This window comes from Podarcis raffonei, chromosome 3, assembly GCF_027172205.1.
Source record: "Podarcis raffonei isolate rPodRaf1 chromosome 3, rPodRaf1.pri, whole genome shotgun sequence".
NCBI lineage: Eukaryota > Metazoa > Chordata > Lepidosauria > Squamata > Lacertidae > Podarcis > Podarcis raffonei.
The window spans coordinates 69,504,751-69,530,502 of NC_070604.1; the positions used below are offsets into that span (position 1 = coordinate 69,504,751).

Sequence of the window (25,752 nt, forward strand, 5' to 3'; positions counted from 1 at the left end):
TGGACGAGAAATTTCAGGCTCGAGAGAGAAACCATTTTCTTAGTTACATCTTCCTTTTTCATTATCTGAGGGAGATATTTAGCTTATATTTGAACTTCATATAATACACCTCACTTTCTACATCATACTTGCCTGGAACTTAAAAGAAAAAGTGAACTGCAATTTCAATTACATTTGGGTTTGTTTGTTTGTTTGACTGCTTCTTTTTAACTGAAACCACAAAGTTTTGAATACTATGAGAAAACATCATCAAGATGCAGAACAGCTGCACTAGCTTTGGTGAAGTTTGCTAGGCTGGTACCAATAGCCAGTTCAGCTTGAAAGGTAACTCAAGTTATGTCATTGTTTTAGCTTGTTTGCGAAAAACAGGATCGAATTTAGTTATAACCATATGCATTCTTTTAATGGTAAAAATTTGTGCAAATCCATTCAACCTAGTATAGTTGTGACAGTTTCCTAGACAGTTAATTTAACATCTGTCTCCCCATGCTTGTTATAAACTGCTCAAGAAAGCTTGCCGAGATCACATTTATCATGTTAGACAGCAGTGTAAAATGTGATGAATTCCTTTCATCAGTGTAGATGGTGCTGTTTTCAGACCATTCAAATAACTAATTTAATGGGGTGTGACCTTTTTTTGGCCTTGGCTAATTAGTACCCAGTGATGTCAGAGAGAAATGTAAAAGCTGCATAAAAGGTTAAGTGTTTTTTTTTAAGAAAAAGAAAAGAAAGAAAGCGTAATTTAAATACTTTTAAATTATTTTAAACAAGATGTTCTTTGTGGATCTCTAACAAAAAAAACCTCTTTCCTACACTTGCTTTGAAAACAACAAATTATTTGCATCCAAACACTTCTGGCAAGTCCTCCCTTCCACAGACCACCCCAACTCTCACCCAATGCTACTAATTTAATGACGGCAAACAGTTTCTTCCCCAACGCTTTGAAAGAGCAAACTGCCTTACAAAAATGTAACTCATCACAAGTCAGCCTTTAAAGCCCAAATAATATAAAAACCAGTTCAACCTTGAACCACAGTTGATGCTCCAGAAGCTTGCAGGGATTGCTTTCAGAAGAATACTTTGGTTAACAGCTATTCAGTCTTAATCATAAAAAAGCAATAAGATATATTCATTTTTACCATTGTCACTTGAGATGCATTTCCTTGGCATGTTGTAGCAATCCATGTCCTAATTGGATGAGTATTGCAGCAATTCAGGGAAGAACAGTTTAACTGTACTAAGATTTTAATAACTTCAACCAAAATAGCCTCACGTTTGTAACTAATCAGAACAAAGGAAGAAACTGCATTTTATTCCTGACAACAGTTGAGTCGTCTCCAGTCACTTGCAGTGCAACCACGTTGCTTAAAAGGGACGAGGGAGGGGGGAGGGGAAAACCTCCCCTTTTCTTCCTTCTTGGTCAGGATTGCAGCGTAGGAATCCATTTTTTGCTGAGTGCTACATAGTCTGCAGATCCAGTAGGTTGCACAGCATCAGAGTCTTGTAGCAAATGAAGTGCCACCAGGCCTCATTACGATGCAGAGATTGCTTCTGCGTGGGTCATGCGGATTTCAGGTCAGCAGTGACCTCTGAATCACTCGAGCCTGATCGGTTTTTCTCCAGAGGACTGAATTCCCCCTCCACCCTTGGGCAGGTAGAAAAATGCTACATCTTGCGCTCTCTCTCCTCGTCTCTCCTCCTGCTCCCCCTTAAACAGACCCCCTCTCTCCAACTCCAGTGAATCTCGAAACAGAAACATTGGGGAAAGGGCAAGCTTCCCCAGGGGGAGAAAATAAAATAAAATGCAAAACTGCTCAGTAACACTGTGGGTACTGCAAAACCATGTGAAGGTGGAGGGGAAGAAAAGGCACTTAATATCAAATACCCTAGAAAGTCATAACGCAGCCAGTTAACTCAGTGAGTCAATAACTTGAGTCTCGTAATCCAGCTGACCAGCAGGGAGCGCTCTGTGGAGGAGGATTTCGTGGAGGAGGTCACCGGGAGCTTCTTGGCTCCATCCTCCTGGAAAGGGATCGTCGCACTGTTGTGAAGATCCACATTAACAAAACACCTGCTCCCCCTGATGTAGTCTGCACCCCTCACTAGCTGCCTCTCCGCCACAGGCCTGGAAAACGGATGCTGAAGTGGAGAACTTTCTTCAATGATGGGCGGGATTCTCTCATTGCTGAAGTACCGGCAGAGGGCATTTTCACCTGCAACGAACAAAGAAAACACACATTTATCAAACCTTGCAGAGCCAGCATAAGGAGATGCAGAAGAGAGCGTTTCAACACCTCCAGCCAGTCTGAAGTTTTGGTGAACTGCCCCACACAGATTCCCCTCACCAACACCCCTCTTTAAGATTACTCAAACTTGTGTTCTGCTCTTCACCTCCATTTTACTTACTGCTGTACAAAGTTGAGGATTTGCGTTTTGCTTTAGGGCTAAATTGTGAAGGTACGTGCAAGTACTTGCATTAAAATCCTGACGGAAATAAGAGCTTTGGGAAGGGGCAATTTGGAGCAGAGAAGTGGGCAGAGTTGGGTGTTTAATCCTTCACCCACAACTTCTCCCCTGGAACTCCCCCAGCAGCTGTTTAGGCAAGAATTGTTGGAGGGAAAGTTACACGCCTTTTAGCCTTTTTAGAGAAACGGTAGGAGGGAATGTGACAGAGGTATAGAAAATTATACATGGCATGGAGAAGGTGAATAGAGAGCAGTCCTGTCCTGTCCCGTCTCCCCCTCTCATATGACTAGAACTCAGGGAGGTCACATCAATATGAATGTTGGAAGATTTAGAAGAGACAAAAGAAAGTGCTCCTTCACACAGCAAGTAGTATCAAAGGCTACCAACTCAGATGGCTTTCAAAGAGGATTAGAGAAATTCAGGGAGGGTAAGGCTATCAATGGTTGCTAGCCATAATAGCTATGTTCCGCCTTTAAATACCAGTTGCTGGGGATCACAAGCGGAGTGTGTAGCTGCACTTAGGTCCTGCTTGCTGACTTCCCACAAGCATCTGGTTGGCTACTGTGAGATGCTGGACTAGATGGGCCCTTGGCTCAATCCAGTATAGCTCATAGGTAGGTGGGTGTTTCCTCATACAACTTTCCAAGGTCCCATTCTCCTCGCTTCTTCACTCAAAATCGCCACTATCCCTAAAATCTGGAGCCATTTTGCTTTCAGCACACCATATTGTATGTAACATGGATTGTCTCTCACCTGCTTCAAAGCCCTAGAACACTGCTAAAATTATTTTTTGGTGTAAACTGACTCCAGTGCTAGTCCTTTGGGGTACAGCATTAAGGGGTATGAGGAATAACCTCTCTCTCCATGAAATAAATCCCTGTATGTTGCACTCCTCAACAATGTAGTGGTTTTCTCTCTACGCTAGTATAGCTTAGTTTATGGTGACTGGCACTTATAGAAAGGGAAGCAAATTTGGCTCTCAGTACTGTGTAAATGAAGGAGGACCTTTGTGCAATAGAGAACAGAATCACTGTTTCACACTGGCTATAACACTCACCTTTGTTTCAAACGTTGCAATACAAGGCAAACAAAAGCAGTAATGACTTTTGAAAGTCCCTCACCTGTCTGCAAAAGTGTGCATTGAGCAACATATATGAGTGGCTAATCACTACATCCACCATCCGGAAGTCGTTCAGAGGCTCTGTGTGTCACCCATTCTTACAATGTGTGTGTACATTTTTGTCAAGTCAGGTATCAGCTCGCGTCTTTTAAGGATAGGTAAGGAGGATTGTGGCGCAGCAGCATATAGGCTGAATTGCACTGCAAGGCAAGCTTATGCTGCAGGCAATCATCTCTTTCTATTCATTTCATGGGCAAAAGTAAACCAGGTCTCAGTAGCTCGCATTGTCTTAGAGAGAGACCACCTGGCCAATTTTACAATGTGGAGGAATGGAGCAGAAGAAAACAGGAGAGAAAACCAGTACTCTGGTGCTGTGCTTTAAAGTCAGATAATAATATCCTTGGCCCAGGACAATTTGTCAGTGCCAGTCTAAGGTTTAGAGGAGTTTTCCATAATATACTTCAGAGCAACCAACCAACTTCAGAGCCTAACAAAGAGGTATCACCCTACTGTCAAGGGGTACAGTGGCATTAAAAGCCTCTGAAGACTTATACTAGATGATCCTAATATAAAATTGACCCAATTGAGATTTGTTAAAAACAACATCTAAACTGTGGACCCAGGTGGGCCACCTCTTTACAGGAATAAAAAGGACCAAAGTTTTGCATTTCAACAGCTAGGATCCCCCACTTCCGATTTTAGTCATGGACAAGAGGATGTTCAGAATTTAGCAAGGTTTAACTGCACAGTGGACCCTTCGCTACAGGCCAGGGTAGTGAATGTACAGACAATTGCATTTAAGAAAGCAGTGGTCCTAGAGCACAATTTCCTTACCTTTTCTCCCCATTGCTCGGGGCCTAGAGAAAGGTTCTACACCTCCCAGCCAGTTTCCATCTGCAGGCATAGACAACGGGCGAGGCTTTCCTAAAGGCAACACAGAAGGGGTTTCAAGAAAACAGTGCTGAGTTAACTTCATATTAGCTGACCTCAGTGACAAACACAATGCGAAGAGTTTACACAATCTATTAAAAATAGGGAGAAGCTAACTGAGATGCAATACCAGCAAGCAACAGGATGTCTAATAAGCTTGGACTTGTAGCAGCTGCTCTGCCCTGTAGGAATGTGGGACCAGTTAAGATGGCCTGCCTCCAGAAACTAATGGAAGGTTCCCAAATGCTCTGGGGGAGTTTCCAACAGACAGAGCCAAGAATTCTGCTAGGGCTCTCAGCTCTGTGTGGAATGGTGATATGAGAAGGGCCATCAACACAATCGCTTCCGGGGTTCTTCTTTAGAATGCAACTTGGTTTACTAAGGAACTGCAGGTAATGAAACAAATCCAGAGATGGCTAGATCGCAAGTGGTGTAAAATTTGTTCTGAAGCTGACTTGGACACTTGCTAGGGCACATAAACACACCTATTGAGTAGCAATGGAGGGAGCTAAGAAGCTTTTCCATGTGGTCCAGAGGCTTGTCAACCCAAACATGGGAGTTGGATCTCTGGAGCCAACTATGAATGATTTGCCCAACACTTTGAGGATGAAGTCACTCAACTCCATAGCAATTTGGATGCCACAGCTGCAGTAGAGTGATGTGTCTTATGGGATCCTTTTTCAATTTATGTGGCCTGGTGATGGGACAGGATACGTGTGGCTATCTTGAACCATCCTGGCTGTTGCCTGTCATCCTAAAAGAAGTAGCAGTGCGTCCACTCCTTAACAAGCAGGGATACAGGTGATGGTCTTTCCCTGCTATCTGCTCCCAGTGGCTGGTACTTAGCGACAGATTTGGGGACCTAATTTTCAAGCCTTTGCTTTACATTGGAGGCTTTGTCACATACACACTCCAACACCCTATTACCAGGCATAAGCAAACTCATCCCTCCAGATGTTTTCGGACTACAACTCCCATCATCCCTAGCTAACAGGACCAGTGGTCAGGGATAATGGGAGTTGTAGTTCCAAAACATCTGGAGGGCCGAGTTTACCTATGCCTGATGCACACAGCTTTTCTCCTCAGCTGATAAATGTAACAATTTACTCACCATAGGATTGCGTTTTTTCCCTCATCTTTGCAGGAAAAATATTTGCTTCCATGGAATAGCCAGGCAATGGGTCGGAATCGGTAAGTGTAAACCTTCTCCTCCTGCATTCCTGATCCAGGAAGGAATTGGGAGATTCTGCACCTTTGGAACCAGGCAGGGGTTGTTTAGGTTTGCTGCCTCCTGCATAAACAAAACTCCCCTTCTCATCCCTGCAAAGATATAGGAACTTGATTAGCAATGAAAATATAAGGTATTGTGATTCTGCACTCGTGGACGGTCCTTACTACCGTTTGGAAGTAGTGCGACTTTATAGCTGTTCAAGATTTGGCAAAAAAAAAAGGCAGAAAAAGTAAAGGGAATGAAGACATCATCAAGGGTGCATGAGTTGGGTCCTACAATTCTGCACAAGCACAGAAAAAGCATAAACTGTGGTACTAGGCCAATGATTCAGCTAAGAATGCTGGTTCTTCTCTGAAAACAAGCTCCTAGACAGGATGCTTGAAGGTATGTGGGCAATGCATGGTGCCATCATAGACGCCAGAGAGGTTGTTGAACACGGTTTCTGTGATCTGGAGTGAGTCCTAAGCACTCTGCAATTCAGATTGCTCCTTCCACAGGATTAACAGCACCTGAATACATCATGCAAAATAGCCAGAATTTCCAGATAATGGATTACTCCCACTGTGTGGGGCTGACCTTAAGGCTGGTCCAGAAGCTGCAGTTGGTGCAGAATGCTGTGGCTAGCATGCAGTGAGGAGCGACCTGCTACTAGTGTGCAATGCTCCTGTTAAGGGATCTGTCCTGACAGTCATCTCTGGTGCATAAAGCCCTAAGCAACCTAGAACCTGTTTGCCTAACAGACTGCCTGCTTGAATCCTTATGTCATCCAGCATGGCCCTAAGACACCCTAGAAATTTGTTTCATGTGTACCCGGGGCAGAGTTTTTAGGGCAACAGCATTCACACTTCAACATACACTCCCCATGGTAATTAGGTTGGCACCAACCATGTGTTCTTTTAGGTCCTTTTCTTAAGACTTTTTATTCAATCGTGCATTTTCATAGTAGCATTGCTGAATATTGTTCCTGTTCATTTTAGATATGGATTCAATGTATTTTTATGGGTGTGAATTTTGCATTTTGTCTCTCTCTCTCTCTCTCTCCTCTTTTTCTTACAACCCACCATGATATTTTAGAATGGTGAGCAGTTTATAAATATTCTACATCAATAAACAATAAATCCAAAATAAAGGCGCTTTGGGGTTAAGCATTAGGTAAGTATTGGCATACCGAGGAGCATATGGAATAGACGGCGGTGGAGGTATGTAAAGGTCCAGAATGGCTGGTTTCTCTTTCTTCAGGGAAGCATCCATGCTGCTTTCAGGTGACTGGGTAGTAGTTGCAGGTGGGCTGGTCTGCAGTGAGAAAAACAACAGGTAGTTGCTTCAGTAAATTAGACGTACCCTGTGCAACTGGCCCTTTCCATCTACAATGTGACAACATTCTTCATTTCATCTCTCACCTGAGCCACTGGAAACAGACACATTGCTTCTTGTTTTATGTTTACTGATTGTGCTTCATTTTCCTTAGCTGCCTAGAGTTGCTGAAAATAAGGCTACAAGTAACAATTTACGGTAAACGTGGCTGTGTAACTCCAGGCACCCTTGGAAGAAACCAATAACCTGTATCCAACCAAAAATCTGCAGTTTGTTGTTTTGTTTATTGCATTTCCAAATTAATAATAGTGAACTGCTATACTCTGGAACCATAGAAATGACTTGCTGAAGAAAATGAGCCCCTTGAGGCTTTTGTGAGATATTAAATATATGTTGATAACTTCTCTTAATTTTCCTGCCACGTTTTCTTAATAACCTTCCACATACGTTCAAAGGCAATGCACAAACTCTAATAAAAACAGTTACAGAACAGCACAAAACACAACAGGAGATGAGTTGAGAAACAACGCAAAGTGGACACCTATGGCAGAGACCTGTTCATCAACTCGGAAAGCTAAGAAACAGCTACACAAGCACCTGTTTAGCATGTTCTTGCAGAGCAACAGCTTAAATAGTACACAGAAGTGGTGGGAACTGTACCTGCTCCTATAAGCAATTCAATTATTAGCTTCCTGAAAGTGTCAAACTACTCCCTTAACATTACTTGCTCAGCCTCAAAATCATCATCTTCTTAAAGCTATTAATCCTCATTTCTTTTCCACACCCTTTCTCTCTCACACAGAGATGCCACAACATCCCAATTCTGCTGATGTTGGCAACTGGCAAATGCAAACAGCACCATGAAAACAAAAGGGGGGAAATCACACAACTCAGCTAGGCTACAAAAGAACACTGGATAAAACTGCTCTTTTAGAAAACATAATCTGCCATCATTAGTTTTCCAGCCCATCGAGAATTTACTGTTTACTTCTAGAATTCATCAGTCCAAAAGATTATAAGCAACTCAGCCCCAAATGGCCTCGCTATAAGTTATCTGTCCTGATAAACAGGATCTTTCAGGGATTAAAGAAAAACAATCATTCTCCCCCTCTCTTCAAACCCCAGCTGCCTTGTTCTTTTGGTATATTAGAAAGCTAAGGTAATTTAATGGAAGATGAGATTTCACAGATTCTTTGTAATCAACTACCCTTTCTATCCTGGCTGCAAAACTAGTTAAATTAGACAATGCAAAATACGTTGAAATTTGAGCTTCAGTGCTTTCACAAGGGCTATTTATATATGCGCATTACAACAGAACTGTAGTGCAAGAATTGGCTTAGTATCATTTTCCAAGCTCAAATAGATAGGTGGTATGACCTAATAAAGACCAAAGTCGGTTGGGCCCAAGAGAATTAAACCCATTTCACATCCCACTAAAATCTCTAAGATTTGAACATTCTAACCGGCTGTTTCTTACGCCTGAGCATCTTCAAGAATAAGCACAAAAAATTATTTAAATCATGCACAAAATGAGGGAAGAAATCACTGGGAAGCCTTTCAGAGGCAAGACAAAACTAAAACCTTGTTACCTGAACAAGTGGTGGTTTCCACCTTAGGTTTTTGAGTGGCGCAGGAGTAAAATTAAAAGAGCCTGTATGGCGTTTCTTCACTAATAGAGTAACGCCAGAAGGATTCTCACGGAGCTTCCTCACAAGGTTCTTCAGCTGCCATCCCACCTTCAAAACAAATCAAACAAACACTTAGAATGTCTACTGCCCTACATCAGAGGCATGTAGATCAAATTACCTTCCATAACATCATTATGGAAATCACTTTTCACCGCAGAATTATGAGGTCTTGGTTTGGCCAGAAGCTGTATAAGACTTCTCTGTTAGGATAGGCTTTTGGAGGCCATGGTAAAGGTGCTATAAAAATGCAGTTTCAGTGAACACTGTCTTCCAGCCTGTAGCCTCTGAGATGAGAGAGCTACGTATAAATTACAATACCACTTGCTCTAAGTAAACCCTACACCCCCAGCCAAACCCAAATGACATATTTTAAGAAATGACTTTGCAGGCAAAACATGGCAGAATAAGCTTATTACAAGATATAGGGGTGGGGGAAGGGAATTGCCTGACATGTCTACCAATACTGAGACACCTAGTCTTGAGACATCTCAGTCTTGCTGAAAATTTGTCTGCTTGTCTGCAATTGTTTTTAAACATTTAAATATTTTAAACAGACAGGCAGATTATGAAATGGCTGGGCAAAGGACAGGGAGAGAGAAAGACTTGGGTTGTCATTGGGGAGTGGATGCTTCCCCCTGCTTTGGTGCACCCGCCAGCCCTGCCAGTACTCTGAGGGGTTTTTTGTTTGTTTGTTTTTTGCCTATTTGGTATAAAGATGGGGTGTGGGTTGGCTAGGCACTAACACTATCAGCCCTGGAGCTACATTAGATATTGTTAACTGACCCATCGGTGAGCTTTTTTGCTCACTTACATCTTTTCACATATTGTAAATTAATCGTTAATTGTTTGCTTGTTAGTGAAACTAGGGTGGATTTTTATAAAGTATTACAATTTAAACAGTTTATTTTCTGTGAGTTGTTTTGAGCATAAATACATCTGTGGAATATGTGGCACATATAAACAAGCTGCCAAAAACTATGATAGGGAGTTGGCTCATTTAAGCAGGGACGGGGAAGTTAGACAGCACATGGTCCCCAAATCAGTAGCAGTGACTGCTGAGCAGTGGAAACTTTCAACTGGCAGCAAAGGCGCAGTCTGCCATTTTCCCTACATCACCCATTCTAGCCCTGCTCAAAGGCGCAACTTTGTGCATGTGCCTAGAAAGGGTACTCACAGGAAATGGCTGCCATCAGCTCACCCAACCCAGGATATCCCTGACTAAACAAAGAAACAGTTCTAGATGCTGGTATTGCTTGACTGTTCAGCCCAGAATTTTCCAGAAGAGTTGGGATAGCAGATTCTTCTGACTCTACCTGCTTCCATGAAGGAAATTGCAAGCTTTGTGTGGAAGAAGGTATACAACAAGAAGGATGGAGAGTCTTTCTTACTACTGTTTCTTGACCTGAGTTCTACCCACTATAAGTGGGTCCTGCCTCCAGAAATCTATAGTTATGTTCCAGGCCCACATTTAGTAAACTTTTCATTTGGTGAGCCCTATAAAACATCTAATCATTCTTAAATAGCCTCAGTACTCGATGTTTTCAAACGGAATTGCATTTCTCAGGATTTTTATTTTTTAAACAAGCTTAAGGGAATAAACTGATGGGAAGCTCATTCTTTCCTTAATCAAAATGTTTTATGACCAACCTTTTATAAAAAGTTCTAGCTGAATTTATAACATGAACTTGCTATTCTAGGGAAAACTGCCTTAATGGGAAAAGCACCATTCCAGCATTAACACCCCCCCCCCCAAGTATTTAATTGAAAAGGTCAGTCACTGGTAAATGAAGATTAAAATCTGTCTTGTGAGCTTGCTCAGACTCTGAAAATTGCTTGGCTAAAAATAAAGGGAAACAAGAAATGCCCTTTACTCACCACAGTCTGGCGATTCACCTGGATCACTTCATCGCCTGCATGAATTTTCTGAGACCTATCAGCTGGAGACTGCAGAGGACAAAAAGAGGAGCGCTGAAAACTACTAAACAGCTCCTTAGTTGTTGTTTTTTTAAAAATTAAAAACCGAAGGATGACCTTTACAGAAAAGCCAAGCAGATAGACATGCCTGTGAGATTTCTATGCAAGTTACAGCTGCCATCTCCATCACTAGACATCACAACTATCAATTAAATAACCAGCAAAAGGCTGGTCAATATGGCAGGTGAAGTGTGAGAGCAGGAAGGGCTTGTCTGAGAACATGGAACCCAGGTGGTGGTAGGTTCACACCATTAAGTGTGTGGCACTGAGAACAGGATCACCCAGCATTTTCAGATGGAGGGCAGGTTTTGCTATCAGCTCAACAATGCATCATAATGCTGCTCTTTGCCATTCGCTCCTATAGGGACAACTAGCCATTTCCTTATATTGGAGATCATCACTGGGAGCAGCCAGTGGTGACCACACCAATAACTGAGAATAGCGCCTGCTTCTATCTACATAGTCCCACCTTTATATTTGCATAGCCACGCCTTAGGTTCTATTTCAAGGGCTCCTCTATATAGTGCAAGTGAACGTTTGGGACTGGCATATCCTTTCTATACAAAACAAAAGCAGCAGCAAGTGCCCGAAACTGTTGAAAACCACCCCGTGATCTTAATCAATAAACCCTTAATCAGATTTTAGATGTTGAGCAAACAAAACAAAAGTTTGCCTAAGGTCTCACAGGGCCACAAACTCTGCTGTGATTTTCTGCTGCCAAAAGCAAAAGCTCCTTTTGGCTAACCTGGCTTGTCCTGATGCGAGAGGTCAAGCAGAGCTTCAGCAGGAACAGTTTTTGTACCATCACAAGGATGAGCAATGCAAAGCTTAATCCTTGACACACAGGTGTTAAAGGCGCAGGAGTGGCAGGAAAGGAACACAAGGAGCTTCTTTGGCTATACTATCCTTGACTGTCTGTCCAACTAGAGCTGAACTGTCCATTCCAGTGGTGACTGGGGACCATTGGGACTGGCAGGGCAGAGTTCTATAAGCCTGCTGAGTTCTGCAAGCAGCAACACCGAGACCAAGGAGGAGGAAGCTTGCAGGCAGTGCCACCCCACTGGTCCACTCTTACTGCCAGGAGCGGTCCAGGATTGCAAGGAAAGGTCTTCCCCATCCTTTTAACTAGAGATACCAGGGATTGAACCTGGGACTTTCTGTGTTTCCACTGAACAATAGCCCCTCCATGAAGTCTCTTTGCATCAGGAACTGGCAAATCTACTCTGACTGCTAGAAAGAGGGTGGTGGGCAGATAAAGACAAAAGCAAAAAACACACCCAAACATGGAATAAACCTCTAAGAGTGCTACAAGCTCCCAACCCACCAAACAAGACATAGAACACTTAGTAGAAAGCCTTTTCTTTCACACAAACCACACAGAAAGCTTCAGACACTCTGAGATCTGTAATTTTTATGTACTGCTTAAGAACTTCCATTATTAAGCAGAATGTTTAATAAAATAAAATATGCTGTTTTGGGTTGTTGTTGTTTTTAAAGGAGTTACTGGCTGATGCAATCACATCACTTGTGTATCTAAGGAATATGAGTCACATGTTCACAGTCAGCAGTTGATGGTGCTACAATCAAGTGACAACTTGCATGGATTTTACCAGGGTCAGAGAACCTCAGGCGTCCCAGATGTTGCTGGACTCCAAATCCCATCAACCCACATCCAAGGGTCAGGGATGATGGGAAGATGTAGTCCAGCAATCACAAATTCCCTATCTCTGGATTAAATTATTCTCACAGATCCAACAGAGTCTTAGTATTACCCTGCATCACTTCCTCTAACTGCAAACTCAGGTGGCAAGTGCCAAAAGCAATTTGGCCAAAAAGGGGCTACTGTGAAACAAGGAATAGATATGAGCATGTTCAGGAGAACCCTGAGGTTTGCAGGGGATACTCAGAAGAGTAGCCCAAGGGTGACCGAGCAGCCATGGAATACTGAGCTTTACTTGAAAAAGAAAATGAACTCTCCTCAAGGGAGACATGGCTGACTGGCTCCCTAAGCCAGGCATGTCCAAAGTCCGTTTTGGGGGCCTAATCCGGCCCGCCAGTCGGTTTAATCTGGTCCCTGTGGCAGTTTATTTCCTGGGGTGAAATCCTAAAAAACCCTTAACAACTTCAACCCTAAAAAAAGGTCAAGAACTTGGGTCGGCCCCTACGGCCCTTCACTTCATCAAATCTGGCCCTCTTTGAAAAAAGTTTGGACACCACTGCCCTAAGCAGAAGCATTCCCAACTGCAACATGTCGTCGTGGGTCCCATTTGTCACCTCAGATTTTAAGGGAGGCAGCCTACATATTTCTGTTGTGAGTCCTTGAATCATAAATTCAAGCAATGGGAATGAGCCCCAGTCTGTGTTGCAAAAGAGTCACAAACCAAAATTCTTTTGACAGAATGAGAGAGAGAAGAACTGTTGCAAAAAAGGGGGTGTTTTCATTACTTGTTGAGGCACAGCTAGGTAGCTACATGACACAGTCATGCTGAAAACCTGTAAATCTGAGGAAGAGATTTAAGGCACAGCATGGACCAGGCAGGGAAAGCTTCCCCTACGTGAGCTTTCCCACCTGAAACTGCTTAATCCTAGCACTTTTCTCTCAACGGGGGTCACCTCCGAAACACAGGGCCACCCCAGGGGGAAGGGAGACAGAGAAGTGGATGAAGTCATTTCAGAATGGGAAGTATGGAGGAAGGGAACAGCTTCCATATCACGCTTTAGAGCTACGTGTGCACACAACTTTCTATATAACAGTAACCCAGTTATATCACATGGTCTAACAATGCCGTATACTTAGGCCCTGACAAAGCAAAAACACTAAGCGAGCCTTTCCCAACCTCACTCTCTCCAGTTGTTTGCTGGACTCCAACTCCCATCAGCCCCCGTCACCATCACCTATGCTTGGGGATGATGGGAGTTGCAGTCCAACATCTGGAGAGAACAAGGCTGGGGAAGGCTGAACTAAACCAACTGGGAGTTTTAGCAGAACACCCCCCCCCAAAAAAACCCCTTTAAAAACCTTTAAGAACAATAGATTCTAAGACATACAATTTTAGTTTTTTCTGCTGCTATACCCCTGAACACCACGTTCTTTTTGTTTTAAAACCTGTCTCTATCACACATGAAGCATTTTAGTTTGCATATTCTTTATTCATCTAATAAAAAGCTTGCAAATTTAACTAGATTTCTCTTAATCGTAGGGAACATGCTGCAGGGTCAGTTACGTGTACTGAAAGATAGAGGTGTTATAAAAAAAACTTTTATCACAAATATCCTAACTAAGCCTGTTGTCTGCCTTGTTAACTATCAGCAAGCAGCAGTTTGGCACCTAAATATTTACTCTGTTCTGTCCAGGAGACAGCACTCTCCTGCAGCTGTTGCTTTAAATGTCTCCAATGCCATTATGACCACTTCACATCCAGTGATACTCCTGACATCCCACTCATAGAGAAAGGAAAAGGTACTAAGCTGATGCGTGACTCATACAACTGAAACAAATGTCTCATTTCCTCTGTTCCCTTATCAAGGGAAATGGAGGACAGGACAATCCCCTTGGGCTACCTGGGATGAGAACTAAAAGCCTCATTAGGAAAGACTCCCTCACCTTTCACCATCTGATCTGACGCATTCTGGGGGCAAAAACTACAGCAGCAGCATCTTCATAAAAGAAAGCTATTGGGAAAGTGAGGCAAGATGCCTGGGAAGACAGGGAACCTCCAGTGGCAACTCCCTTTTCCCTTGGAACGGAAACACCTATTTGGCAAAGAATCCGACAGACGGTCTCTCCGAGTACGCAATCATAGACGTCCAAAAATGTGCACTGCGCATACCAAGGAATATCTGTCAGGATTACGAAAATCTGTTTGCAAAAGCTCTCAACGAAACAAACAATACAGCGCTCTAGGCTTGCATCATGAGTGTTTGCAAGATGACTGGAAAGCTCTGTTTGGGTCAGATCATTCCCACCAAAAGCAGGAAATCACAAGCCGTTAAAAACAACTGGGAAATCCTGTCACCTGACTGGAATCGGACACGTCTCGCTCCTCTTGAACAACTCAAGAGCTTTAATATCTACCATCTCAGGCTCTCCTTTATCTACACTATTGGATGGACAGTGAATGAGAAGCAGCAGCAACTGCAATGTCTAGTCTCCACGTCTGAAAGGAATCATTCTACTAATTGTAAATCACTTGCTCCTCTATGGAGATATGCAGTCCCCAAGAAAGGAAGCTAGGATTTTTCAAGCAAGCTCTAAGAGAGATAAAGGAGATCCAAAGGTTTATGACCGCTAACCTGCTGTGTTTTCTTTAGGGAAGGAGGGAATCAGTAACAGTCTGCATGCTTATAAAATTCTCAGATATATGTGCCACACAATCCAGGAACTTTTATTCAAACTGTAACTCAAAGTCATCACATATTCTGACAGATTTAAACACTTGCACATGTATAAGTTTTTAAAGCTTTACAATCAGCATCAAAATCTGTATTTTCATTCTCAACTCTGCCAAGCGCTGTCTTTCAGTTCAGCAGAAATGTTATCATTCAACCAGCCTTTCCCTTTTGACCATTCAGAGGTTTTGCAATTAAAAAGATCTGTTTCTGTTATCTTGAAAAATGTGTTTGTCCCAGGAAGCAAATGGAATCTTACATTCTATTACTAGTCTAAACATCCTGCTGCTGCTTTTATAAAGGACAGAGCACATTATGGAAGTACATATTTGCTCAGCCAGCATTTACTAGACCAAACACTATAAGCGCTTTACTCAACAATAGTTCTGGTAATTCCAGTTATTTCAAACCCCAGCGGCATTTTGAAACGCTCTTCTCTATTTGCATACTGCAAACTGAACTAAGGGGTTGATATTAGACAGGCAGACACCATCAGACAAGCACACACTTAATTACCCCAGTCAATGATAAGTTAATGATAATGTTGCAAAACCCAAATAAATAAAAATATGACTTCGGAATCTGCTTTTAATCAAGTTGGCTTCTTGGATCTCATCTTCATCTAAGATAGCTTTAATTAATTCTGTTTGGAAGAAAACATTAAAAAATACTCACGTTTTCTGTTGTTCCAGTAACAACATGCAATCCGTCGTAAGTAGATTTTATATACATTCCCTAAGATGGATAGTTAAAAAGATAAATTTAGCACAACAGTAATTATAACGCACCCACAATTATATTGAGGCTCTATAGAGACAACAATTTATGAAGAGCAACTTTTCCCATAATCCCACTCTGGCACCAGTCCCAATGAAACACTGTTTAACTGTGTAAACCCAGTCACCAACCGTTTTGGACTCACGGACACACTGAAGAATTTGTCAGTGGCATCCAACACATACTGCAAGCAAGCGGACACCACAAACTATTTACTGATATCAATAGAATGCTGCTTTCAGGTCTAATTTCAGCAGTGGGACAGGAGGCGGGGTGCTGTGGACACCAAGAAAGTCCTCTGGGGGCACCATAGCGGCCACCCCTGGTATAAAAGGAGTGAGAGAGTGTCTCACTGCAGATAAGGGAAAAGTTCATCAATTCAAATCCTCTTTTCTAATGGGAACTGCTTATCTTGAGTCTCATGCAACTCAACAGAATAGCAAAACTGACAAGAAGGATCTGATCTAGACAATTTTACTCCTAGGGTGACCTGGATAAAGAAAAAGTCTTGCAAGGCTGAACCAAGGATTCCTTTTGGGTTTCCCCTTCAGTCCTTTAAAGAATTGCATGTGAAGGTATTGAATCATAGAATTGTAGAGTTGGCAGGGACATGATGACTGATAAGAATGCATCCTTTTGTGTAGTTAAAATAAAATATTTCCCCATCATCACACGTGCACACACAGCTCCAAGTCATTGTGGAGGTGTACTATCCAATAGGTGTCCATGAGAGCAAAACCAAAATATATTTTTAATCTGTGATATTTTAGTGTATTTTTGGTTTCTATGGAAGCTGCCCAGAATGGCTGGGGAAACCCAGCCAGATGGGCGGGGTACAAATAATAAATTATTATTATTATTATTATTATTATTATTATTATTATTCACATTTGTTGCCAGGAGCTATTTGCAGCTTTTCCCCATGAGCTACACAAACAAAAATTGGCAAAAACAGTTTGACTCAGAGACCCTGATTGGCTGGGGGACAAACTGACAGACAAGATGAAAACATAATATGGTAATTACCCAAGGTATACAACATTGCCTCCTGAAAACCTGTTGTCTGGATACAACGTAAGCAACCCTTCTTGATAAACACACAATACATGCAGAATTCAGCTATTTTTTGGTGCAAAACACTTTCTGAGGAGGGTATACACCACTCAAACAGCTCTGCTTACCTCGAACTTATTGCCACTGAAAGGGAAAGGTCTTTATTGTCTAGTTTTTACATTATTAAACTAAATAACTTGTTCCTTCTGTCAACATCTTGACATTTGTATTCTTAGTAATGTTACAGCTCAACAGCAGCAGTAATGGCTTCCGTACAAAGGTATCAATGCTAGTATGGAGCTCTCTGTTGTAAGATCTTCTCCACCCCTCTAGGTACAAAGGGATACTGAACGGTAGGATCCCCTATTCTTTGTAGAAAAGATTGGAAGTTCCTGTGCAAGTGGAGCTCTGGAACTCACACCAGTTTCATCACATTAGCCTTCAAGGACTAGGCCACTATAAATGCACTTGAAAAAATGCTGTGGGCAGCAATTCAGGATTTGAGGAAGGAAAACATTCTTACCAGGCCTTCCCCAGGTTTGATGTTAGTTAAATGAACCTCCTCAAGACACGCACCCTGGCTCATCAACGGATCAGTTGTAGATCGGATTGTCTTATCGCAAATTCCATTTAGAACCTTGGACTAAAACAAAGGAAGAGCACCAGGATTACTTTTGGAATTGTTTTTTGCCTTACAACAAAACGCAGCCCCTCTGTCCTCCCCACAAGTAAAGGGGTCACTGCATCCAGATTTATAGGCTGCAGCAGCTGCCAGCACTACCTTTCATCAACTACATCTGGTAAGAAAGCTGCTGGTCCTTTGTGACATATTCAAATCCTGCAGCCATAATTCAGGCCTTTGTAACTTGAAGCAAGGCCACTAATGAGCTCCACAAAGGGCTGCTCTTGTTTACAGTTGGGAAGCTTTGGATACTGAAGAGCACAATGGCCTACTCCCTAAAGGAAGAGGGTCAGAGCATCATATGCACCGACGCCTTGTTCAGAGTCCAATTGTATATGACCTTTAAAGCCCTAAATAGCTCAGATTCTTGGAGACTCCCTCCACTCTTAAATCCTAAGACTTTCATCATCACTGATCAAGAACATCGTCTCAGTTTTATCACTTATGCACCAAATCAGAAAAAAGGGAATGCAAATGTGCGTTTTCTTTGTGGTTCCCCTCAACAATAACATCCTTTCCCCCTGGAATCTCACAAAAATCCACATTAATTAAGAATTTCTCCCCTCCCCCCCCAATAAGCATTTAAAGACTTTTCTATTTGGGTACGGTTAATTAGATCCATGCAGGTGGAATTTTTAATATTTTATTTTTAATTCATTTTTCACTGTTAGGTAAGCTGCCTTTAATTCAAAATAATGATGTATGTTTGGGGTTTTTTTGTTGGGCGGGGGAAATTAAAATTTATTGTAAAACAGCAATAAAAAGTTAAAGATTCACCAAACAGCTAATACATACAGGATGGTGTCTTGACATTCTGAGGACAATGAAGGCAAAGTGAGAAGGAGCTGCTGTAAAGTTTAGCAGTGCAGCAAACACTTTGCATACACAAAACCCCTAAGCAAGAGCTAGGGCATCTCATTTTTAAATGGATGGCAGCCAGCAAGGTTGTGAAAAAGAAGAGCCCCATGACCTTAGAAAAGGCACTGACAGACAAAAAAAATGGGTGGGATGCATGGCGATAGCAATCTGACTCAGTATACGTAATATTTAACAAAATGAATAACACACATGCCATTTTTTACAGTTAAATAAATAAATAAAAGCAAAAACAAAAAGTGTAGTAACCACTGCAATGCATACATGGAAGGGAATATGGAAAAATTGGGGGTGGTGGATGGTAAAATACTCTTAATTGTTCTATGTTCGATTGAAATGTGTGTGTGTTTATTTTTAGCTATTGTGAATTCCTAAGCATCTATCAGCAGGCGGAAGGCCTTATCAAAGAACACAGCCCGATTCATGCCAAAAGCAGGAAGAGATGATTAACCACTGCAAAAATATAACAAGCATGTCAATGCATCCCTCATCCAGTCACAAGACTGCTGCAAAAATATTTGGGAAAACTCCCTTTCAGACCAAGTGCAATTAGAAACCATAAGCAGTGCAGGTCTTCTGTAAGAACAAGGTACATTTGCTGCCACACTGACAGCTTTACTGCTCCTGGGCTTTTGAATGTTTGGGTGTCGAGACTTTTTCATGTGTCAGAATGCTAATGTATGCCTATGCAATAATGTTTGAAGAATCGGCCGGCAACTCCTTAGGCAAGCAAAACAAAATAAGCCCACAGTTTGTTACTTTAGTAATTCAGCAGTAAATTATAAAAAGTGTTGTGTTTCATTTATATACCTAGAAGCATAGCAGCAGCAATTGGCTTCATTCCACTTGCTCCAAGTGCCACACTACAAATGACTTCAGATCTCTTGCACTTCCTGATTCCCACTCTTCTCTATCACCCAATAAGGAACTTGCGCTTCTTCCCACGAGACACGGGGCAGAAGTTCCATCTCGGATGATAGAGAACGCAGCGCAAACAGCACAAGGTACGTGAGCTCCGTTAACACACAAAGCTTCTTTTCAAATCAGCATTGTCTCTTAAGAGCAGTTTTGAACAGGAAGGCATTCAAAGAAAGAGTTTAAACAGAAACTTTTGCACTTACTACACTGAGAACTTTATCTTCCATTTCAGACACAGGACAGTCCTTTTTTAAAAAAAGAGAGAAAGCAAATATTCTATTAGCGGAAGACCCTTATGCAGCAGTAAACTGACACTTTTGACACTGCTGACTTGTACAGTAAGTCAAAGATGTGTGGAATACAGTTGACATTTAGATGCCTTTGGCAACGGTCCAGAGAGGCTTGCTCTCCATGCAGAAACAGTTACTCATTTGCAGCAACGATTCCCTCCATGCAAGCAGATTCTGCATGCAACTTCTACAAGAAAAACCCAGTGGAACCCAAGGAATCCATTTTACATTTGCAAGAAAATTCACAGGTGATTCTGGCAATATATCTGCACCTTCCATGATCTGATTCTGCTAGCAAGAAATATAAGCAATATCACATCTGGCACACATGGTCCTCTCTATCACACAGCCCTTACTCACAAAAGGTAAAATGATTTGTTAAAGAAACAAGAGGGTCAAACAGAGGTCATCTAGCTCAGTATTGTCAACACTGGCTGGCAGCAGCTCTCCACAGTTTCAGAGAGGAGGTGGATGTTTTGCCCAGCCCGGGTGGCGCTGTGGGTTAAACCACAGAGCCTAGGACTTGCCGATCAGAAGGTCGGTGGTTCAAATCCCCGCGACAGGGTGAGCTCCCGTTGCTCAGTCCCTGCCAACCTAGCAGTTTGAAAGCACATCAAAGTGCAAATAGATAAATAGGTACCGCTCCAGCTGGAAGGTAAACGGCGTTTCCGTGCGCTGCTCTGGTTCGCCAGAAGCGGCTTAGTCATGCTGGCTACATGACCCGGAAGCTGTACGCCAGCTCCCTCGGCCAATAAAGCGAGATGAGCGCGGCAACCCCAGAGTCGGCCACGACTGGACCTAATGGTCAGGGGTCCCTTTAACTTTACCTGGAGACAGCAGGGACTGAACCTGGGACCTCTGGCATAAGAAGTGTGTGCTCCACCACTGAGCTACAAGTCTTCCCTTTCAACATGCACTTTACAACATGCATTGTGCCTTTCATGAACAGAAGGCATTTCTGCTCACACAAGGGGGGCAGGGAGCTCTGATTTATGCTGGTTCCCCCCCTTTAACAGTAGACTCCGACACTGAATCCCACTCTGCTCTGAAAGGTCTTCGAGTTTGGGAGGGGGCAATGTTTGGAAGCTGTGGCCAGGAAAGCTCTATTGCACCGGAGAAACTCCATTTGCACTTCTTGATACAGAATGTGCGCACACATTTAAAGCCTTTGGTCATGTGTGTGTGTATGCTTTTAACACAAAAATAAAAGAACCCTCTCCAAATACACCACTGAAAGAATTCAAGCCAAAGTATTATTTACTCAGCAAAAACTACAAGGAGACTTTGAACTAAAAGAAGCTCATTTAGAAGATTATAGTGTTTTCTCTACTTTTGAAAAAGTGCATAAGCAGAAATTTCAAGATGGACAGCCTAGCTTAAATCTAGGGGAGACTTTAAATATCTAGCATTCAATCCAAGATGGGAAAGGGCATGGCATTTGAACATCCATGTTGCTAAATTCTGGGCAACAATGCTACTACTTTTCAGGGAAGACTGCCTCTCAAAGTAGTTTACATTCATATAAATATATAACAGTAAAATATTTAAAACTTAACATTATCTAATTGTGTTTTAAAATTATAAAACTGGAGGAAGACAAAATAGGCCATTTAAAATGCATCTCAACATCCGCCATGTCCTAAATCAACCCCCAAAGGCCACAGTAAAGAAATGAGCATTTAAAGTATATTTAAAATAGAACCAGAGATGTGCCTCATCCACTATAAAGTTTTATAACTGAAGGGGCTACTGCAGAAAACACACATAGCTACACATAATGATAACTGGTTAATCACAAGACAGCCTTTATACCACACTGGTCGATAAAAAGAAGATTCAAATAAAGGAAGCATTACAAATTATCTAGAGAAGATTAATGCTTGTAAAGGTAAAGGTACCCCTGCCCGTACGGGCCAGTCGTGTCCGACTCTGGGGTTGCGCGCCCATCTCGCTTAAGAGGGCGGGGGCCAGCGCTGTCCGAGGACACTTCCGGGTCACGTGGCCAGCATGACAAGCTGCATCTGGCGAGCCAGCGCAGCACACGGAAACACCATTTACCTTCCCGCTAGTAAGCGGTCCCTATTTATCTACTTGCACCCGGGGGTGCTTTCGAACTGCTAGGTTGGCAGGCGCTGGGACCGAGCAACGGGAGCGCACCCCGCCGCAGGGATTCGAACCGTCGACCTGATGATCGGCAAGTCCTAGGTGCTGAGGTTTTACCCACAGTGCCACCCGCGCCCCTGCTTGTACATGGCCCAAATTTTCATAAAATGTGGCCCACATACCCATGCAATAAAATGCTGCAGAGTAACTGGGTGACTTATAGGTGTGGAGTTTTACAACAAGCTAAATTAATAGCCTTACCAAGTAAATAATTCCTAAAAACAACACTGGGAGGGTTTTGGTTTTCCCCCCAGTGTCGACTGTGGGAGGCCAGAGCAACAAAACTTGGCAACGGTCTCCATACACCTGCTTCCTCTAATGATTTCTAAAAATCCCCAGGACTCCAATTTGTTTCTGTTACCAAGCTACATGTAAAATTGTATTGCGGTTACTTCCACACACTCAACGTTTTGCCCTCCTTTTTGTAAAATGTGGATGGAACAAGGTCAGATGGAGATTGGTTGGTGGGTTATATACACAGTGCATCAACTGACCTTCTGAACAGTGGTAGTAAGATCCAAGCAGAGCTGAATGATTTTGTTCTTAGTCACAGAAAAGTCAGCTATCCCTGTAAACGGCGTCCTGTGGTAAGAAAAGAATGTGTCTTTAAGAAAAAAGAGAGGCCACACAACAGTGGTCATTACCACAAGCTTAGTATATTTAATAACAGGTCTGCTATAAACTCCCGTGCTTCTTGTTTTAAAAGAAAACCCTTTTAGTTAGGTCTTAACTCTTTTTATGGCTGCTTACAATGACCACACTTATGCCCTAATCCAGATATCGAAAACTCTGCTTGCAATGAGTTCTCATCTCACCCGGTTCCTCTGATCACGGGAAAGTCGAGGTTTGTCCCACTTTTACCTTGTGCTTTGCCAAAAGTGGTGGTGTAAGGACAGAAAGGGGAAAGCAAACCAGGCCACAACATATAGTAGCCCTGAAACCAAGTAACTGGTCCACAGTATTCAAAAGAAAGATTTGCGATGAAGTTATTACATATTTACATACTACATAATACTAAGACAGTCTCTAAGCAGTTCACCAAACAACAAATACAATACAGTGGTACCTCGGGTTACATACACTTCAGGTTACAGACTCCGCTAACCCAGAAATAGTACCTCGGGTTAAGAAATTTGCTTCAGGATGAGAACAGAAATCCTGCTCCGGCGGCGCGGCAGCAGCAGGAGGCCCCATTAGCTAAAGTGGTGCTTCAGGTTAAGAACAGTTTCAGGTTAAGAACGGACCTCCAGAATGAATTAAGTACTTAACCCAAGGTACCACTGTAGGCACATACTGTATTAGAAACAATGAAATTGGGAAGGGCGGCCGGGGGGGGGGGGCAGACTACAATATAATGTGGATGAAGAAAGAATGCAGAGAGCTGCCAGTCAAGAGCTCCAAGCCCTGGTTAAAACAAAATCCATTCCAGCTTCTCAACAAGAGCCTGTCATTTCCACAATCTCTCTCATGATGTCTCTTCCTGTCACACTATCAGGGTTCTTTGGAGGGCTGGCAGGATGTGAGAGACTTTTGTGTTTATCTCGGGCCTCAAACTGGGGAAATATCCGCAACTGTCTCCATAGATCAGCCTTCACCAACCTGCTGCGATCCAGCTGTTTTTGGACTACAATTCGTATCTGCCCCTGGCAGTACAGTCGTGCTCGATGAGGCTGATGGGAGTTGCAGTCCAAAACAGACTGCAGGCACAAACTTGATGAAAGCTACCTTAACTTATCAACAGTATTAGCCAGAAGATGAAAGGAATGCTTTCTGCCTCCCAGCCCTTCACTTCTCTGGGGCGACTCCAAATTCCCTTTTATCACATAGTGGAGAAACAGAAAATTCAGGCTGCAATCCAAAACCACTTACCTGCGAGGAAACCCCACTAAATTCAATGGGATTCTTTTCTGAACAGCTATGTCTAGGATTTCACTGTAAGTCATGGAATGATTATATTTCATTGTTGTTTTAAGGGAATTTGGGTCAAGAATGGCCCAATGCAAAGTGGCAAACTTCCGTGTAATCTTTCCTTGCAGTAGCATATGGGAATACAGTACCACTTTGAGCTGCAATATTATTTACTGTACTTTAAAAAAAAATTAACAGGATTTATATACCATTTAATCGTCGAAAACTCTACACAGTTTATATGAAGATACATTAAAATTGCTGATAAAATCAGATGTTAAAAACGAGTTAGCCTAAAAATAAAATAAAAATCAGCAGCTTTAAAAATATGCATTATAAAATAAAACTATATATTAAAATAAGTGTTGTATTTACATATCTGTATAGACTTGCTGAAACAAAGCATTTTTAACAGGCACCAAAATAGTACAGCGAAGGCACATGCCTAATATCAATAGACGGGAGTTCCAAAGTGGAGGTGCTGTCATGCTGAAGGACACTTGGAAAAGTGCTACTTCCACACTTAAGATACTGCAAGATAAATGTTACTTGTAAACAAAGAATCCCAGGAAGGCAAGCAAGGAGAAATGTCTATGTCCCAGCTTCCCTTTAAAGTCTGCCTTGCAGGGGGGGGGGAGGGAATGTTTTGGGGGGGTTGGAGGAGGGAATACAGATTCTTAAGATATGGATTACCTTCTTATTGTTTGTGTTTAAAAGCATACAAGATATCCTACCTGTCCAGCCACGTCAGCAAAGCCTTAGCAGCACCAATAAGCTCCACCACTGAGGTAAGGAATTCATTAGGAGGCTTGCGTGAGGTATTTCCATCATAATTTGAACTTTTCCTCCGGCTGCCAATGTAGTTTTGCAGATTGTTGGAAGAAGCTCGTAGCTTAAGAAGCAAGTTCTTCATGTTGTCCGTTTCGAGGCCATAATTCTGTGGAAGAGATTTTAATTTTATTTCTTTATTTAAGCAGCAATCATGTCTTTTCAAAGTATTTTTGAAAGCATGAGGCAAGCCGCCCTACAAAGGTGTTGGTAGTTGTCACGTGTCACATGTGTTCTTCCAGCATCCATCTCTTGGGCACATATGTATATATTCTTCAAAACATTAACAAACAGCAACCTTAAACACAGTTTGCCGAATTTGGTCCTAGTTTGCAATCCTGAATTTGCAAACCCTAGTTACCCAGGTTCAGTTGAAATTGTAAAGTATGGTTTGTTGAGAGTAAGTGGTAAATTCACAAAAGTGTAGGGCAGGGGTCAGCAAAGTTTTTGTGGCTTAGGCCAGTTCACCATCCCACAGACACCACAGTGGGCCGGAGTGCGCGCACACACGCATGTGCAAACGCTATTTCCAGTGCTCCTTCTGGTGTGGAGGAGGCTTGCGCAGCGTCCTATTGGCTGCAGGAGCTTTCTACAGCCAATGGGAAGCCAACCAGCATCGCAGAAGGCAGTACCCGCTCTGCTCTGTGCCAGTTTAGCGTGACGCATGAGAGCCAACCGAGTGGGCGGCGGGGGTCCATGGGACTTAGGTTGCCGACCCCTGGTGTAGGGGGCAAAGGGAGGAGGCAGTATACAAGCTAGGGGCTTCTGTGTGTAATGCCACCCCTCCCACACACCCCTATTTCAAAAAACTGCTTTAACCATAATTTGAGGCTGGTTTCTGTTTTCCTATGATGCAATTCAAGAGCTATGAAAACTTCAAAGCTGGATGCAGCCAAGACCACAGGCAGACATGTACACAGGCAAATGATAAACTTACAATTCTAGTCCCTAAAATTCTATCATCTGTGCACAGCCAGCAATTGAGGATAAGGTTTTTTTTCTACATAAGGCAGCTCTCAGGCACTAAGAGGTTTAATAAATAAAGCAAGCATTTAAACACAGTAGTAATGTAAACCAACCACCTTTCAAAATTACTTATAAACAAGCATGACAAGTTGTTCCAATGTGAGTCCTCCATCAGTTTT

General features: G+C 42.5%; 1 protein-coding gene across 2 annotated transcripts in view; it reads right to left on the minus strand.

Moving 5' to 3' along the window:
- Positions 1-376: 376 nt before the first annotated feature.
- The window catches only part of CNKSR3 (CNKSR family member 3), a 61,052-nt gene continuing 35,676 nt past the window's right edge, over positions 377-25,752 (minus strand). For both annotated transcript variants that reach the window (XM_053382218.1, XM_053382219.1), the window contains exons 3-13: positions 24,514-24,716; positions 22,366-22,453; positions 19,622-19,663; positions 17,466-17,585; positions 15,788-15,847; positions 10,625-10,693; positions 8,651-8,797; positions 6,916-7,040; positions 5,628-5,836; positions 4,421-4,510; positions 377-2,213 (exon numbers count right to left, since the gene is read on the minus strand). In XM_053382218.1, coding sequence (XP_053238193.1) covers positions 1,915-2,213; positions 4,421-4,510; positions 5,628-5,836; positions 6,916-7,040; positions 8,651-8,797; positions 10,625-10,693; positions 15,788-15,847; positions 17,466-17,585; positions 19,622-19,663; positions 22,366-22,453; positions 24,514-24,716 — 1,452 coding nt within the window. In that variant the 3' untranslated portion in view covers positions 377-1,914. The remainder of the gene's footprint in view (positions 2,214-4,420; positions 4,511-5,627; positions 5,837-6,915; positions 7,041-8,650; positions 8,798-10,624; positions 10,694-15,787; positions 15,848-17,465; positions 17,586-19,621; positions 19,664-22,365; positions 22,454-24,513; positions 24,717-25,752) is intronic.